This window comes from Grampus griseus, assembly GCF_964374135.1.
Source record: "Grampus griseus genome assembly, chromosome: 15".
NCBI lineage: Eukaryota > Metazoa > Chordata > Mammalia > Artiodactyla > Delphinidae > Grampus > Grampus griseus.
In genome coordinates, this window is record NC_139009.1 from 58,794,722 (window position 1) to 58,809,251 (window position 14,530).

At 36.9% G+C, this 14,530-nt stretch overlaps 1 protein-coding gene across 8 annotated transcripts in view; it reads right to left on the bottom strand.

Moving 5' to 3' along the window:
- Window positions 1–7,419: 7,419 nt before the first annotated feature.
- Window positions 7,420–14,530, bottom strand: part of TIA1 (TIA1 cytotoxic granule associated RNA binding protein) — a 29,060-nt gene continuing 21,949 nt past the window's right edge. For 4 of the 8 annotated variants that reach the window (XM_082671765.1, XM_082671763.1, XM_082671768.1 and 1 more), the window contains 6 exons: window positions 13,993–14,101; window positions 13,510–13,605; window positions 13,313–13,397; window positions 12,725–12,848; window positions 11,016–11,161; window positions 7,420–10,108 (listed from right to left, as the gene is read on the bottom strand). In XM_082671765.1, the coding sequence (XP_082527891.1) occupies window positions 9,982–10,108; window positions 11,016–11,161; window positions 12,725–12,848; window positions 13,313–13,397; window positions 13,510–13,605; window positions 13,993–14,101 (687 nt within the window). In that variant the 3' untranslated portion in view covers window positions 7,420–9,981. Of the gene's footprint in view, window positions 10,109–11,015; window positions 11,162–12,724; window positions 12,849–13,312; window positions 13,398–13,509; window positions 13,606–13,859; window positions 14,102–14,530 lie in introns of those variants that run through there. The other 4 variants (XM_082671766.1, XM_082671764.1, XR_014297766.1 and 1 more) reach the window with 3 other exon arrangements.

A 14,530-nucleotide genomic window follows, 5' to 3' on the forward strand; every position in this document is an offset into this window, starting at 1 on the left:
ATATATCTTTCTGCATACTTTTGTTTTAGATGTTGCTTCTAAGCAGTGCATCTAGATTTTAAAAATCCAATTAGACAATCTCTTTTATTAGCTTCGTACATGTATTATGCTTGTTAATCCATTTGGAATTATTTCTACCATCTAAGATTGGTTTGTCTGGCTTTCTCTGTTTCTTTTCTTCTTCTGCCTTCTTTTGGATTTTTTTGTTACCTCCTCTTTTGGGAAGTTATATGCTCTATTTTTATTATTTTAGTGACGATCCTTTACATTTTAACTCAAGGCCAAAGCTAATACATTTTTCTGCTATTCTCCTGAAAAAAAATACAGTGATCTTAGAACACTTTAACCACCTCCTGTCATATAGATTATTATTATCCAGTATTTTATTTTAGTTCTCCCTTAGAAGAAGGCACTATTATTGTTGCTTTAGATTAAACTACATATGTATAAATTTCTTTGCTTACCATTTCTTTTTGCAGCTCAGACGTTTGTTTGGGGATTTTTTTCTCCCTGAAATATACGCTTTAGAAGTTCATTTAGTATTGGATTTATTGTTGGCAAATTCTCTTGGCTTTTCTTTTTCTATTTCATCCTCATTCTTGTATGATTGCTTTAAGTTGGTTGTTTCTTTCAGCACATTGAAGATACCCCTCTGAATTCTGGCCCATCGTCTTGCTGTTGAAACGTTTCATGTCAATCTAATTGTCATATCATTGTAGTAGTCTTTTTTCTCCCCCTCTCTGCTGCTTTGAAAATCTGTCTTTGATAATCTGCAATTTGACTATATATGTAAGCATGGACTTCATTTTATTTATCTTCCTTGGGATTCATTGTGGATCTTGTCTGAGAATTCCTACCCTTCAATAATTCGGGAAAATTCTCAGCCCTATCTCTTCGAATACTTCCCATCCCAAATTGTTTTCTCTCTTTATGGAACTCCAGTTTAAATATATTTTAGATTTCCCATTCTATTCTCCATGCTCTCTTCATATGTTCTACCTCTTTGTCTCTGCACTGTTGTACTGTTCCAATTCACAGATGTCTTCAGCTGTATCTAATTTGGTTTTGCCAGTCCATTGAATTTTTAATTTTAGCTTTTGTGTTTTTAATTTCTACAGGATCTATTAGTTTCTTTAAAAATTCTGCCTAATCATTCAATAGTTACTTCTTGCTCATATTTTTACTGCATCTTTTACTTCTAAAGACATATGATATATAGTTATCACATATTCAACATGTGATTATTATAATGTCTTAAAGTCCTTGGAGGTCAAATGGACAAAGGATACAGACAGGTCACAGAAAAGAAACACAAACAGCCAACTATCATGGGAACAAATCACTAACTTTACTTACAATTAGGGAAATAAAAGAGATCATTTTACATGCATCAGATTGGCAAAAATAAAGGCTTAATAACAACCAGCACTGGTAAAAGTAGGGGGGCAAACGAGTGCTTTCGGACATTATTGGTTGGAGTGTAAAATGGTACAGCTTTTAAGAGCTGTACCATTATAACTGTACCATTATAAAGAGCTGAACGTTATAAAGTACCAATATAATTTGACAATATATATCATACAGTTTTTGCAATTTACATTCTTTAATCCATCATTCAATTGAGTATCCTAGAAAAACAGTACACACATGCACACAAACGCATTCTTTAACTGTTGTTCCGATTTTCTATGTAAAACGGAGGTGAATGTTTTTTGTTGTGTATTTCCGAATGAAGAGTGGGGTTGTTTTTTTGGTGGTCATTTACTTATCTTTGTGATTTATTCATAGTTTATTGTATTGAGATTTTAAAAAATTATTGCTTTTTAAAACCCATCTCCTCTTTCCTCTCTCCTTCCGTCTATAGCCCACTTAATCGGGAAGGCAGAGGCTGCACTAGTTAACTATCCCCACCTCCCACTCCTTTACAGTCCACATTTTGCTCCTACTTCTTCACTGAAAATGATTTTTTTTTTTTTTTTTGCGGTACGCAGGCGTCTCACTGTTGTGGCCTCTCCCGCTGCGGAGCACAGGCTCCGGACGCGCAGGCTCAGCGGCCATGGCTCACGGGCCCAGCCGCTCCGCGGCATGTGGGATCTTCCCAAACCGGGACACGAACCCGTGTCTGCTGCATTGGCAGGCGGACTCTCAACCACTGCGCCACCAGGGAAGCCCAAAATGCTCATTTTTAAAGTCACCAATTACTTCCTCATTGCTAAATCTAGTGGACTTTTTTTCACAACTTGTATTTTTCCCCTCTGCCAAATTTGACTCTTCACTACTTGAATGTTTTCCTCCTTGATTTCTGCAACATCATGGACCCGCAGTATTTCTCCCACCTGTCTGGCAGCTCTTCATCATTCTCCTCTGCAAGCTTCTCTGTCTCTGTCCCCTTCAATACTGATAGACCTAAGAGTTCTGTCCTCAGTCCTCTTCTCACTCTAGTGTCTCTCTGGGTGATTGCCACTCCATGGGTTGAACTACCACCTAAATGCTGATGACTCCCATCTCTATTTCAGCCTGGACCTCCCTTCCAAATTCCATATCATTACCTACTGGCTATTTCTACCTGAATGTCACACATGTCCAAGCACCACATTTTGAAAGGCAGACCTCATTAGCTTTCATCTTCTGCCCTGTAACTAGCATCTATCCTTACTCACCCCCGCAAACTGCGCTTCTTCCTTTTCCTACCCCAGTAACTAGTCCCAACCATCCATCTAGTTGCTCATGCCAGGAACCTGGAAGACATCTTGACTAAAAACAAATTAGATCAATGGCTCCCTAGGACCTTTAAGTTAAAAAAAAGTTCAAATTACTTGGCATGGCATAAAGAATTGGCCCTGGTTTGGTCCTTTAGTTTTAGCTCTCATCACCTCATACCCAGTACTCTAGCTGGTAGTACTATCAGCACATGGTAGAAATCCATTTGGTTAAAACAAGATTGAGATAAATTGATTGATTTACTACCTACTGGGTATATACAGCACTGAAGAAAAGTCACCAGCTTTTAGTGGGCAACACAGGTTTTAATGATATAATCGCACAAATACATAATTTAAAATGATGACAAATGCTATAAAGGAAAAGTAAACATAAGATGGCTTGAGAGCTACTGATTTAGATTGTGGGTAAAGAAAGGAAGGCATTTTAGAGGAAGGGACATTTAAGTGGAGAGTTGAAGACAAAGAGCAGACAAAAGGCATTCACATGGCAGGGCTCTGCAATGGGAGTCTCGGTCCCCAGTCCACTCTTCTTGGCCTTGCTTTGTGAAACATTTCTTCTTTGCCAGTTGGCTCAATGTTAGGCTTTGTCAATAGAGGGCACTGGGGGAACATGGCAAGGTGATGGTGACAGGAAGGCACATTCCTTATGGGTTCTGGTTCTCTTTCTTTTCAGCGTGCAAGCCAATGGATCAGTGTACAGAAGACCCAGTGGCGCTCGCATCAGTGGTTCTCTGGACCTGCCCCGGCTGCACCCTCAGGCCACACTTTACTTACCTGCAGCTGCTTCCATGGCAGCTTTGGCTGCACCACTCTCGAGGACTGACAGATAAAATACAGGACACCCAGTTAAACAACAAATGACTTTTAGTATGTTTCTTGCAATATTTGCGATTGTGCTTTCACTTGCTAATTCTGGCAACCCTATAGCTCCCCCACATGGTGGACCATTTCTAAAGATTATCTCCAGCCCACCCACCTCTGGCCAATGGCAGGCAGCTTCTAAGGACCAGCTCTGGCCCACGCCCTCTGGCATGTTTGTTCAGCAGGTGGCACGTTCCTATGATAATCAAGCCCACTTTGAAGAGGTGAGAAACTCAGTGCTCTCCTAAACCCTTAGTTTCTGCATTGTCCCCTCTGTCCATAAATAGTAGCTGCTTTTTTTTGCGCCTGCAATTTCTGGATCCCTTTTAGTAGTTAACCACTTTTTATTATTTAACAACTATTCACATTAAAATTTCCCTTTTCAAAATTTAGTGTTGGCTTCTGTCTCCTTGACTGGACCTTAACTGATACAAAGTGTTTACTTATTCAGGAAACTGAAAGATGAGTGTGGAGTGGAAGGGCTTATGGGAGACTGGAGAATGGCTTGCTGTGAAGTTGGGTAAGCACAGATTGCATTTGTAGAAGGCTCTGCGGGCCACCTTAAAGATGTTAGATTACTGCTAAATACAATTTGAAACAAAGACTTTCAAGCAGGGGAGTGTCATGATCAGATTTACATCTGTTAAAAGATTCCTTTGGTCTTCTGATTCTGGTAGAAATGTTAGCAGCCTGGTTCTGGATCTTTCCACTTCTGGAAACCACAGGGAGCGACAAGGAAAACATGACCAACTGACTCCCACAAACAGTTATCTTAAGTGAAACTAGGGATGCAAAGAAAACTTATACATTCCACATTGAGTGGAAGTGTGGTACTGGATGGGAGGCCAACTGAGTGCCATGGGGGAAGGACAGGGAGTGAGGAGGGGGCTGGTAGTGGCAGACCTCAGAAATCACTCGCAAATATTCACTCTGAGAAGAGAGCCAAACCCTGAGTGGAGCCTGCTGTGGGGAGGACTGAACAAGCATATGAGTGTAGGAGAGGCAGGGAGGGAAGGTGTGTGAAGTGCCTAAGGGCTCCAGAGGTGATGTCTTTCAGAAAGCAAGTTAGGGGATCTCATTGAAGACATGAGTTAGGTCCCTTAATGTAGCAGATGAAGGAACCAAGGGAGCTCAGAGCTGGCAGAGAACTTCTGAACAAGATCACATCCCAGAGAAGACCCATGGCTACACTTTTAAGGAGACAATTCATTGTAGCCACAGAGGGAGGTGAGAAACCTCGACAAGGTCTTTCCCCTTCATCCTCCTGCTGGTACTTGGTCTAGGAAAAACCAACTGTTTCAAATATGAACAAATAGGAATAAGCACAGCATTTGTATCAAGATACTGTAATTAAAAATAAGACGGCAAAACTTACCTAGAGTTTCCCTGGAGAAGACTCACAGGAAAAATGTTCCCACAAAGCAGTTGAAAATAATATAGACATTCCAATATGAATTTTAAAAATCTAATGAAGTGAATGCAGCTAAGAAAAACAAGAATTCAGGGAAGAGACATCCCTGAAGTCAAACAAAAATTGGTGGAATTTAGAAAACAGAAAAAAAAATTTTTTTCAGAAATGAAGATTACATTAAAAGGAACACAAGTGAGTCTGGATACCACAGGAAGCATATTAAGGAACGGAGATTAGAAGTGAAAAACGCCAACAAAAAGGTAAAAATAATTAAGAACAAATGATAGAAATCATGTCAGGCAGAGGAAATCCAACACACAATTGGAATTGCCAAAGAAAACCAAAGCAGTGGAATAGTATTGATACAAATATTTGTGAATATAATTCAGGAAAACATGAAATATTATCTTGATGCATGTACTTGGCTCAGGGAATGTTTCCTTTCTTATAGAATGCTTTCCCTGACAACTGTCTCTTTCCATTTGCTTTTCTTCCAGTATTTAGTCTTTTCACATGCTCCATAGTTCCATAAAACATCTCACAATACACAGGCTGGCATCTCAGATAACCTTAAGTCTAGCCCTCTGACCATCAGTCTGGATTGGCTGCCAGGTCGCTTCACAGCTGCAATCCTGGGACTTCCCGTTATCTCACTCGTGTTTGATCCTGTTTCTAGACGCTACATCATATTTTTTCTTTGATTTACTCTTATTTTGATGGAGTTTATCCAGTAACTGAGAATCAGTGAACAGGAAGAAAATCTTTTGAGAACTTGCATGTCTAAAAATGTCTTTATTCTATTGTCACCCAAGACATAATTCATTCAAACTTTTGAAGACAGCACCCCATTGATCACTAGGTTCCAATGTTGCCGTTGAGTATTTTCCTTGATCCTTTTTTTACCTGGTAAATTTCTGAATATTCTCTTTATAGGTCTGGCATCCTAAAATTTCATAGTGGTATGGCTTCATATGGGTCTTTTATATTTATTGTGCAAATTCAACATTAGCTTTTTTTTAATCTTGAAACTCAAAATTTCATCAGGGAAATTTTCCTTTATTTAATAAATTCTACTCAATCCTCTATTTTCTTCCTGGAACTCCTATTGATTTAATATTAAACCTCCTGAATTGATCCATATTTATTTTTTTCCCTACACTTTTGATTTGTTATAGAACATCTCTTTTAATATTCTCACTGAATTTATTCATATTCTAATTTCTTGTTGTGACATTTTATTAGTATCCTGTTCTAATTTCTTGAGTACAGTATCTTATTTGAGGATATGATAGTTGTTGAAGTTTTCTGATTCTTGAGAGTTGCTTTTATTTAGCTCTACCTTTTACAATCAAGGTTTTTCTCAATTTCTGGTGATCTTTGGCTGTCTTTATTTAGAAGTGAAGCACTAAAAACCTATTTGGAAGGTTTGTGTACGTGGGCAGGGCTTACTGATTGGTACGCTCCACTGTAAGGGGACTCTTGGCCAGTTGCTTTTTGGCGGGGACCCTCAAATGTCAGCATCTGTCTTTTCACTCAAGAGTTGCTTATTTTTCCACAGTAGGAGCCACCAAATCTTGCCTGGTGTGTTCAAGTGTGGCTGTTGGTTTTCTAGAGCTGAACACAAATAAGGAGCTAGGGATCTCATTTATCTAGTATATAAAACTGCTTAATAACTATTTTCTGCACAGCGTCTCACCCGAGCTTATTAACCCTGAGTAAGAAATCTACTTTTCCCTTTTTTAGGTGAATTACTATCAGAATAACTTAGCCTTCAACTTCAGAGACCACAGTGTAAAGTCCTATTCAACTCAGAAACATTCAAATACATTTTATCAAGGCTCTTAAATTAAAATTTGTTGTTTTGGAGGTATGCCCTTCAAGTTCTAAATAGTCAAATGCAGTGACTGGAAAAAACGTAACAACCCCCTACAAAAAGATTTTGTTTTTAGAAATCATCACTCTTTCATTGAAAGGGTTTGTTCTTTATTTCCTACAAACACATTTTATTTTTCCAATTCAACTGTAACCTCAAGAGCACCCTGTAGCTCTTGGTAAACTTAACTCTCTTTGTGTATGCAAACTAGTCCTTATCAACTGCCTTCTCAAAAGTAATAGAACTCTAACACATACAAAAGGAAGCTGAGTAAGCACAGGAACAAAACAGGAGAAGAATAAAACTAGAATGTGAATCTCATTTTCAACAGGGAGAGAATATTAACAAGGAAAATGAGATCCTGATTTCATAGTGAGTTAAATCTACAGCAATTCTTTGTGGTATCAAACTAACCCGATGCAAACCATGGTTTCTGAAATAAGATTAAAAAGAAATCTAACAAATACCAGAGTGAATATAACAATATGACTAGACCAAAAAGAAAAAAAAGTCTCTCACACACAATAATCACTGCAAGAGGATCCCAAAGGTTATAGAAAACATAAAGGAACTTTAATATCCAAACAGTCAGGGCAAAGAATACTGGATTAATGACCCATTAAGTGTGAACCACTTTAGGTTCTTTACAGTACCAGATGTATTTTAAAGTAAAATCTGAATGCATATTGCAGAGAATGAATCCATTTAAAAAACTTTAATTTCCTTACCTGATACTAATACCAGTATGATTTTTAGACTGTAAATTTTTAAAATGATTTAACACTGAGAGTAAGATTTAAAGCAAAGTTAGCAATGTTCCTGAATTGCAAATTTGTTCAGTAGTAATAAGCCTTTGAGTAATGCTACTTTCTTCTCAAAAAGTAGTCAATGTACATTTTAGAATTGTGCAATAAGAAAATATTGGCTAATAAAAAGTGTTATTTCTTGAGATAGTCAAGATGAAAGAAGAACTATACTTTTGCTTGGATTATTTATGCCCAAATAATTTACCCTGCAATCCACAGATGTATAGGACATAAAATACTTTTGAATAAGAGAAAAGTGAGGGTCCTAAAATAGGAACACAAACCAGAAGAATCTAAAAACAGCATCCTGTTACTTTTTTTTGAGTATTTAAGCTGCTTTTGGTTGCATGCCCTGATCTGTAGAAGGTTAATTAACTAGGAAATAAAATTTCCAAGTGTTTAAAAAATTTACTCATCTTCCATAAAGCAACTTTTAATGTATCAACACTTAGAAAATACACAGTGACTTGATGAAACATCAGTACAACTGCATAGAATTGAGCTCCAGAGAATTATACATTTATGAGCTGTCTTTCCTGGGCTCTGGTTTACAGGAGTATTGGCTTAGAGACCAGCTTAGAGTCATCTGCTCCTACCTGGAGGATACAGGCCAGGAAACTCTTAGGATTCCATGGGCCTTTTCTGTTCCTAAATAAAACACCAGGAGCTCTCTGGTCTTAAAAACAACCAAGCATCCAAATATGTATACTGGGGACCCTTCCCCTTTGTGAGTCAAAGAAGAGGAGAGTTTGTGACTTTCGCTGAAAACAAAACAAAACAAAATCTCCCACAATTCTTCTAAGAGACTGAAATATACTAGAAATTTCAAAACTAGAACAATGCCATCAAAGATTAAACCTCTTAATGCTCGGAGCCACCCCAAAATAATAAAATTGGGAACTCCAGGAAAACAGGTACCAAAAGAATCAAAGTAATGATTGCACTGAGGATTCTCCTCTTTGAAGGCTGGTTAAGGAGGTAGGATTTCACGGTTTGTTTGTTTGTTTATCTTTTGGCCTCTGAACATTTAAAAAATGCTTTGCCCGGCTGGTCATTCAGGCTAATTTTGGAGTTCACAAGAAACCCCAAGCCTGACATAAGGATATTCTACAGTTTCACAGCTATCATTTGTACATATTAAAATCAAGTTGATTTACTCTTTTTGAGTAAATATAACTAGGATATGGCAAATTAATATATTTCTTTACATACAACTTTGTGTCTCAAAGTTCTTGAAAAACAAGAGCAGATGACTTTGTATTCAAAGACTACCAAAGTGTGTATTTGATATTCACATGCAAACAAAACCTTATAAATCTCCTGTCAACTCTGCATGATGCCTTTAAGGAGGAAATGACATACAAAGTTTGCTAACTGTGCAAAATATTAAATTGCTAAAACATTTTACATAATGAAATGATACATGTAAATGTAGAAGTTGACACATGAAATTAACATGGGTCCATAAGAACTTATCACATTTCAGAGATTTTCTTTAGTAACAAGTTTTTGTTTTTATATTTCCTGGTACACAGCAAAGTTTATCACAGAAGATAAAAACCCTTTTAAACAAATTCAACAGGGAATTCTTGAGGCACCTTCTCATATAAAACACAAGATGAATGCAATTATCAATCCATCTGAGAAAAGTTTTCAATCTAAAGATCATTTTTTTCCATTTAAGTATATTTCATAGAACTTTAATAAGGCAAGACAAATTTGTGAAAAAAATGTAGATACAAAAATGATGTAAACTAATAACTTATATTAAAAAACCCCAAAGGGAAAACAGTGGAGATGGGACAGCTCAAACAATGCCTATTTCAAAAAAACCTAAAATAGAATTGTGCATAAGCTGAAGATTACAAAGAACTTCTAGACTCTGCACAGTTTTGGTTTTCCTTTTTTCTTTTTTTTTACATCTTTATATTACATGTTTTAAATCATATCAGGAATGCAAACTAGAACTGCACACTACTTCAGTGGAAAAAAGTTCAACATTGTGCAATTTTCTGCCTCAATTTTAAAAAAGTGGCAGCAATCCCTGCATTTGTATTTGAAACAAGGATTTGAGAAACTTTATCAAAAAAGGTAATGAAGGCAAAAATTGGCAGACATCCAGCATATTGTTTCTTTTTAAAACAATGCGGATGGTAAGTAATTTCATGATTAAAAAATGAATCTTTTAAATAAATACATTGTATCTGACATTTGCACTGACTGATTTGATAAATCTTTAAGTAAACAACGGCTTTACTACACTCCCTGTAGCCTTAAGCCACTGGCTTTAGATTCTGGAGTCCTTTTTCACTGGGTTTCATACCCTGCGACTCGATACCCTGCAGGCTGATTAGGCATCATGCTGCCATTCTGTCCTGGAGGCGGCTGCACTCCATAATTTGGTCCCATCCACGGTGCAGAAGACTGTGTCTGACTGGTGCAGAACGTGAAAGAAGCAGAGGGGAGGGGAAATCCACTGGTTAAAATAAAATGTAATGCCAAGAATAAATAATGCCAAGAATAAATAACACATACGTGGGAAATATCCTTTTTCTTAAGCCCAAATATAAGAATAACTGTTATGCCAGAGAAAGCAAAGGCAAAAGCTTTTTTCTTTTAAAAACAAGCATCCTTGTAGCTTTAATTTGTACAGTTTAATTCTGTTAGTTTAATTATAGCTAAGAAAATATCCTTTATCTATAAACATTTATTCCCTTGAACTCAGAAAAACTCATCTCTAATCTCAGAAAACTGTCCATCTGGAGTTTGACATATGTTGAACAAGCCACTACCTGAAGGAAACGTGATCATTTGGCATGATACGGACTTGTATTTATATTACTCAAAGAAGAAATTAAGGTATTTTCTCAACATTACAAGATTCTTTTTAATAAAAATGGCAAAGCGTTTTAATTTCCAGTTTGTTTTTCAGAAATTTAAGTAAAATTGTAATTCAGGATGTATAAAGAAGCTTTCATATAACAATGTATGAATAAACCCTCTTGCACAAAAAAAAAGCATAATGAATAAAGCAATTAGGATCAAAATAACTGTATCCAATAAGCCTAGCAACTATTAAGTTATTTCCTTACTTAAATATTTGTTGATTCATTGCCAAGCATTACCAAAATTCTCATAACGCTGGTTATAAATCAAGACAACACATTTCTAGGCAAAATTTTAGATATTCACTTAAAACTATAAAGTAAAAACCTCTCTAAGTCTTTCAAAGGCGATGCTTTAGAAAGAAGGCACATTATCTACTAATTACTTAAAATCTCTTCCCAAGTTCTTGACATTTTCAAAGGCTAATAATAAAGGAAAAGAACAAGTATGCTTACTTAAATCCCTGCTGGTTCCATGGCTGGCCATACATTCCATATGCAGGTACCTGCCAACCATTAGGCATATATTGGCCAATTTGTTGTGCATTCCCATACCACTGGCCCCACTGGCCATAAGCTTGTGGATATCCAATTTGATTCTGCTATTAAGTAAAATTGTAACAGATAATTTAATATTATTTAAAGTTATAGGGGCATATACAGTCCTAATACACCACAAATACATAGCCATAACACATAGGGCCATAATTACAATTAAAACTAAAGGACAGGGCTTCCCTGGTGGCGCAGTGGTTGAGAATCCGCCTGCCAATGCAGGGGACACAGGCTCGATCCCTGGTCTGGGAAGATCCCACATGATGCAGAGCAACTAAGCCCCGGGCGCTACAACTACTGAGCCTGTGCTCTAGAGCCTGTGAGCCACAACTACTGAGCCCGTGTGCTGCAACTACTGAAGCCTGCGTGCCTAGAGCCCGTGCTCTGCAACAAGAGAAGCCACCGCAATGAGAAGCCCGCGCACCTCAACAGAGTAGCCCCCACTTGTGGCAACTAGAGAAACCCCGTGCACAGCAACAAAGACCCAACACAACCAAAAATAAATAAATAAAATAAATAAATTTATATATATATTAAAAAGAAAACACTAAAGGACAAAGAAAAGTTTATAAAGTCACGGCTAATAAAAAAAAGTGAGGTTATACTGCTTTAACTCTACAATGATGCTCTAAATGGCATACTCTTTGTAAGGCTGCAGGTTAGGGTTAGGGTTATTAAACTCAGGATAATGTTTGGGTGTTTTGTAAATTATACATATGACCGTTTCCTTTAGCTAGGGAAGATAGGGAAGATAAGGACTATTTATTCCTATATTCAGTTTACTTAAGAAAGTTATATAGTTTAGGATTTTCTTACTCCTATCTTGATGCTCCATTTCCTCATAGAAATGTTTGTGGGATCAAGTTTGAACCACTAGAACTGCCTGGAAAAACAAAGGCAGCAAAATCTGGAAGAAAATGCCAAGGTCCTAAATATATTCATAGCTTTTGTTTCAACTGAATCAAACATGCTCGTGAGGACTTCCCTGGTTGCGCAGTGGTTAAGAATCTGCCTGCCAATGCCGGGGACACGGGTTCAAGCTCTGGTCCGGGAAGATCCCACATGCCGCGGATCAACTAAGCCCATGTGCCACAACTACTGAAGCCCCCGCGCCTAGAGCCCATGCTCTGCAACAAGAGAAGCCACTGCAGTGAGAAGCCCGTGCATGCAACGAAGAGTAGCCCCCGCTCGCCGCAACTAGAGAAAGCCCACGCGCAGCAACAAGGACCCAATGCAAACAAAAATGGATGGATGGATGGATGGATGGATAGATAGATAAATAAATAAATAAATAATAATTTTAAAAAAACATGCTTGTGAGTCCTCCAAATAGTATGTGAATAAATCTACTAAGTATTAGAAAAAATTTAATACCCTGTTAAGTTTGTTGCAGCATTTTAAAATCCACTGTGTGAGCATGAGTCAATCGAGGTGGTCACATTCATCATGTCACCCCTGCATCCATGAACCACTACTCTGGAACTATAATACATGAAGAGCCCTTATATGCTATCATTTTAGCTAGAAGCATTAATGACGATTATCAACAATTTCATTTAAAAATACCTATTAGCCCAGCAATTACTCTGCAAAGTCAAGAACCTTCTCACCTGTTGCACGGGATTTATCATATCAAGAGTTTCTTTGCCCCAGTAGCATTTCACAACATGGCCTTCAATGGTAGTTCCATTAACAGAAACAATTGCATGTGCTGCACTTTCATGGGAATTGAACCTATTGAAAATAATATTAAGAATTACCAATATAAATTGTTTAGTATACATATAGCTGATTCACTTTGTTATACAGCAGAAACTAACACAACATTGTAAAGCAATTATACTCCAATAAAGATGTTAAAAATAAATAGTTTAAAGTGCTTATGAATAAAACCTATTTTTAAAAATCAAACTAAGCCTGAAATATAACAGGAAGTTAATATAAAAGAATCAATAAAATGGCATATTTTCATTTTTTTTTCCCCCTCAAAGATCTTATAGTTCTGGGGAAATTTCTTTTAACAGAATGTTTTATTTGCCTTGTGTTGGAAGGAGGGAGCTATTAAAAAAGTGGCAAATATGATAAACACTAGAGAAATTTTTATTTCTTTATAACCAAAGTAAATTTTAAAGAAAACCACTAAGTTAAATGTTCAAAAATGATCTGGGGGGAAACATTTTTTTAAAAGCCACCCCTACCGAACAAAAGAATATCCTTTATCTGGAAAGACTCGAATTTCCATTATTTGTCCAAATGGCGAAAAAGTCTGACGCATTAGTTGTTCTGTTAGACAAAAAAAAAAAAAAAAAAAAAACCCGCATTAAAATCCTACAAATACCAAGCCTTTTAGTTTAAAAATTAATCTCAAGATGCCACATAGGTAAAGCCCCCATACCTGTTAGCCCAGAAGTGACACCTCCACAATACACAGTACAGTTGCTTGGACTAGACTGATTTACGACCTCATCATATGATAGCTGTTTGGTGTTTGCTGGAGAGGAAAAATTTAATATTTTTAATTCATTAAATAAAATGTTCAGAAAGAGTAAAGCAACATTAACTACACTACTGTAATGGTAATATTTACCTTGATCAAAATGCTTATTTAATACATATTACATTTGACTGAGGATTAAACCTCCCCCAAGAATGTCTAAAAATTACTCAATATTCTCTATTTAACAGGAGACTTGACATTAGAGATATAATTTATTATTTATAATTACAAAAATGAAAACTAAGTACATTTTTGAACAGTAGTCTTGATTTGCTTCTCATCTATTTCTGCAATAAGTCTCCGGGAACAGCTCTAACATTTAAAATCTAGTGTATTTTCCTCCAAAATTCCACATTTCCTTTTCTTCTCCAATTCACCTACACTCATATGTACTCTTTGGAGCTGGAGGCTTTCGGGTTGCCCAGTTAGTTCTGATTTGTCTTCCACCAAGCCACTGGCCACCCATCTGTTGAATGGCGTTTTCAGCATCCTGTTCCACACAACATTAGAAATGACAAAGAAGCCACTATTAGTTGACGTTAAACAATTGTTAGCAATAGAGAAAACTCATGGTTGCTTTTCACAAATGTTTTTTGAATGAAATGCTTTGTGAAATACACAATATATGACAGCTTTCCTAAAACACAATGGTGCTTTTAAACTATCTTTCTTTTACTTGGGTATCAGACTTTGGGAATGTTAATCACCTGAAAGACTCGAGCCCAAAAGCCCTTATTGAGGTAGCCATTGTAAAGTGCATGGAACAACCCATACTATTATGGATGAAAATTGCACTTTATACAATCCAACATGCTTTTAATGACAGTGTTTGGTTTCTCATTCATCTTACAAGTAAATACTGAACAGCTGTCATGTCCTAGACAGCAGGTTAAGTGCTAGGGAAACGTTGGTCAATGAG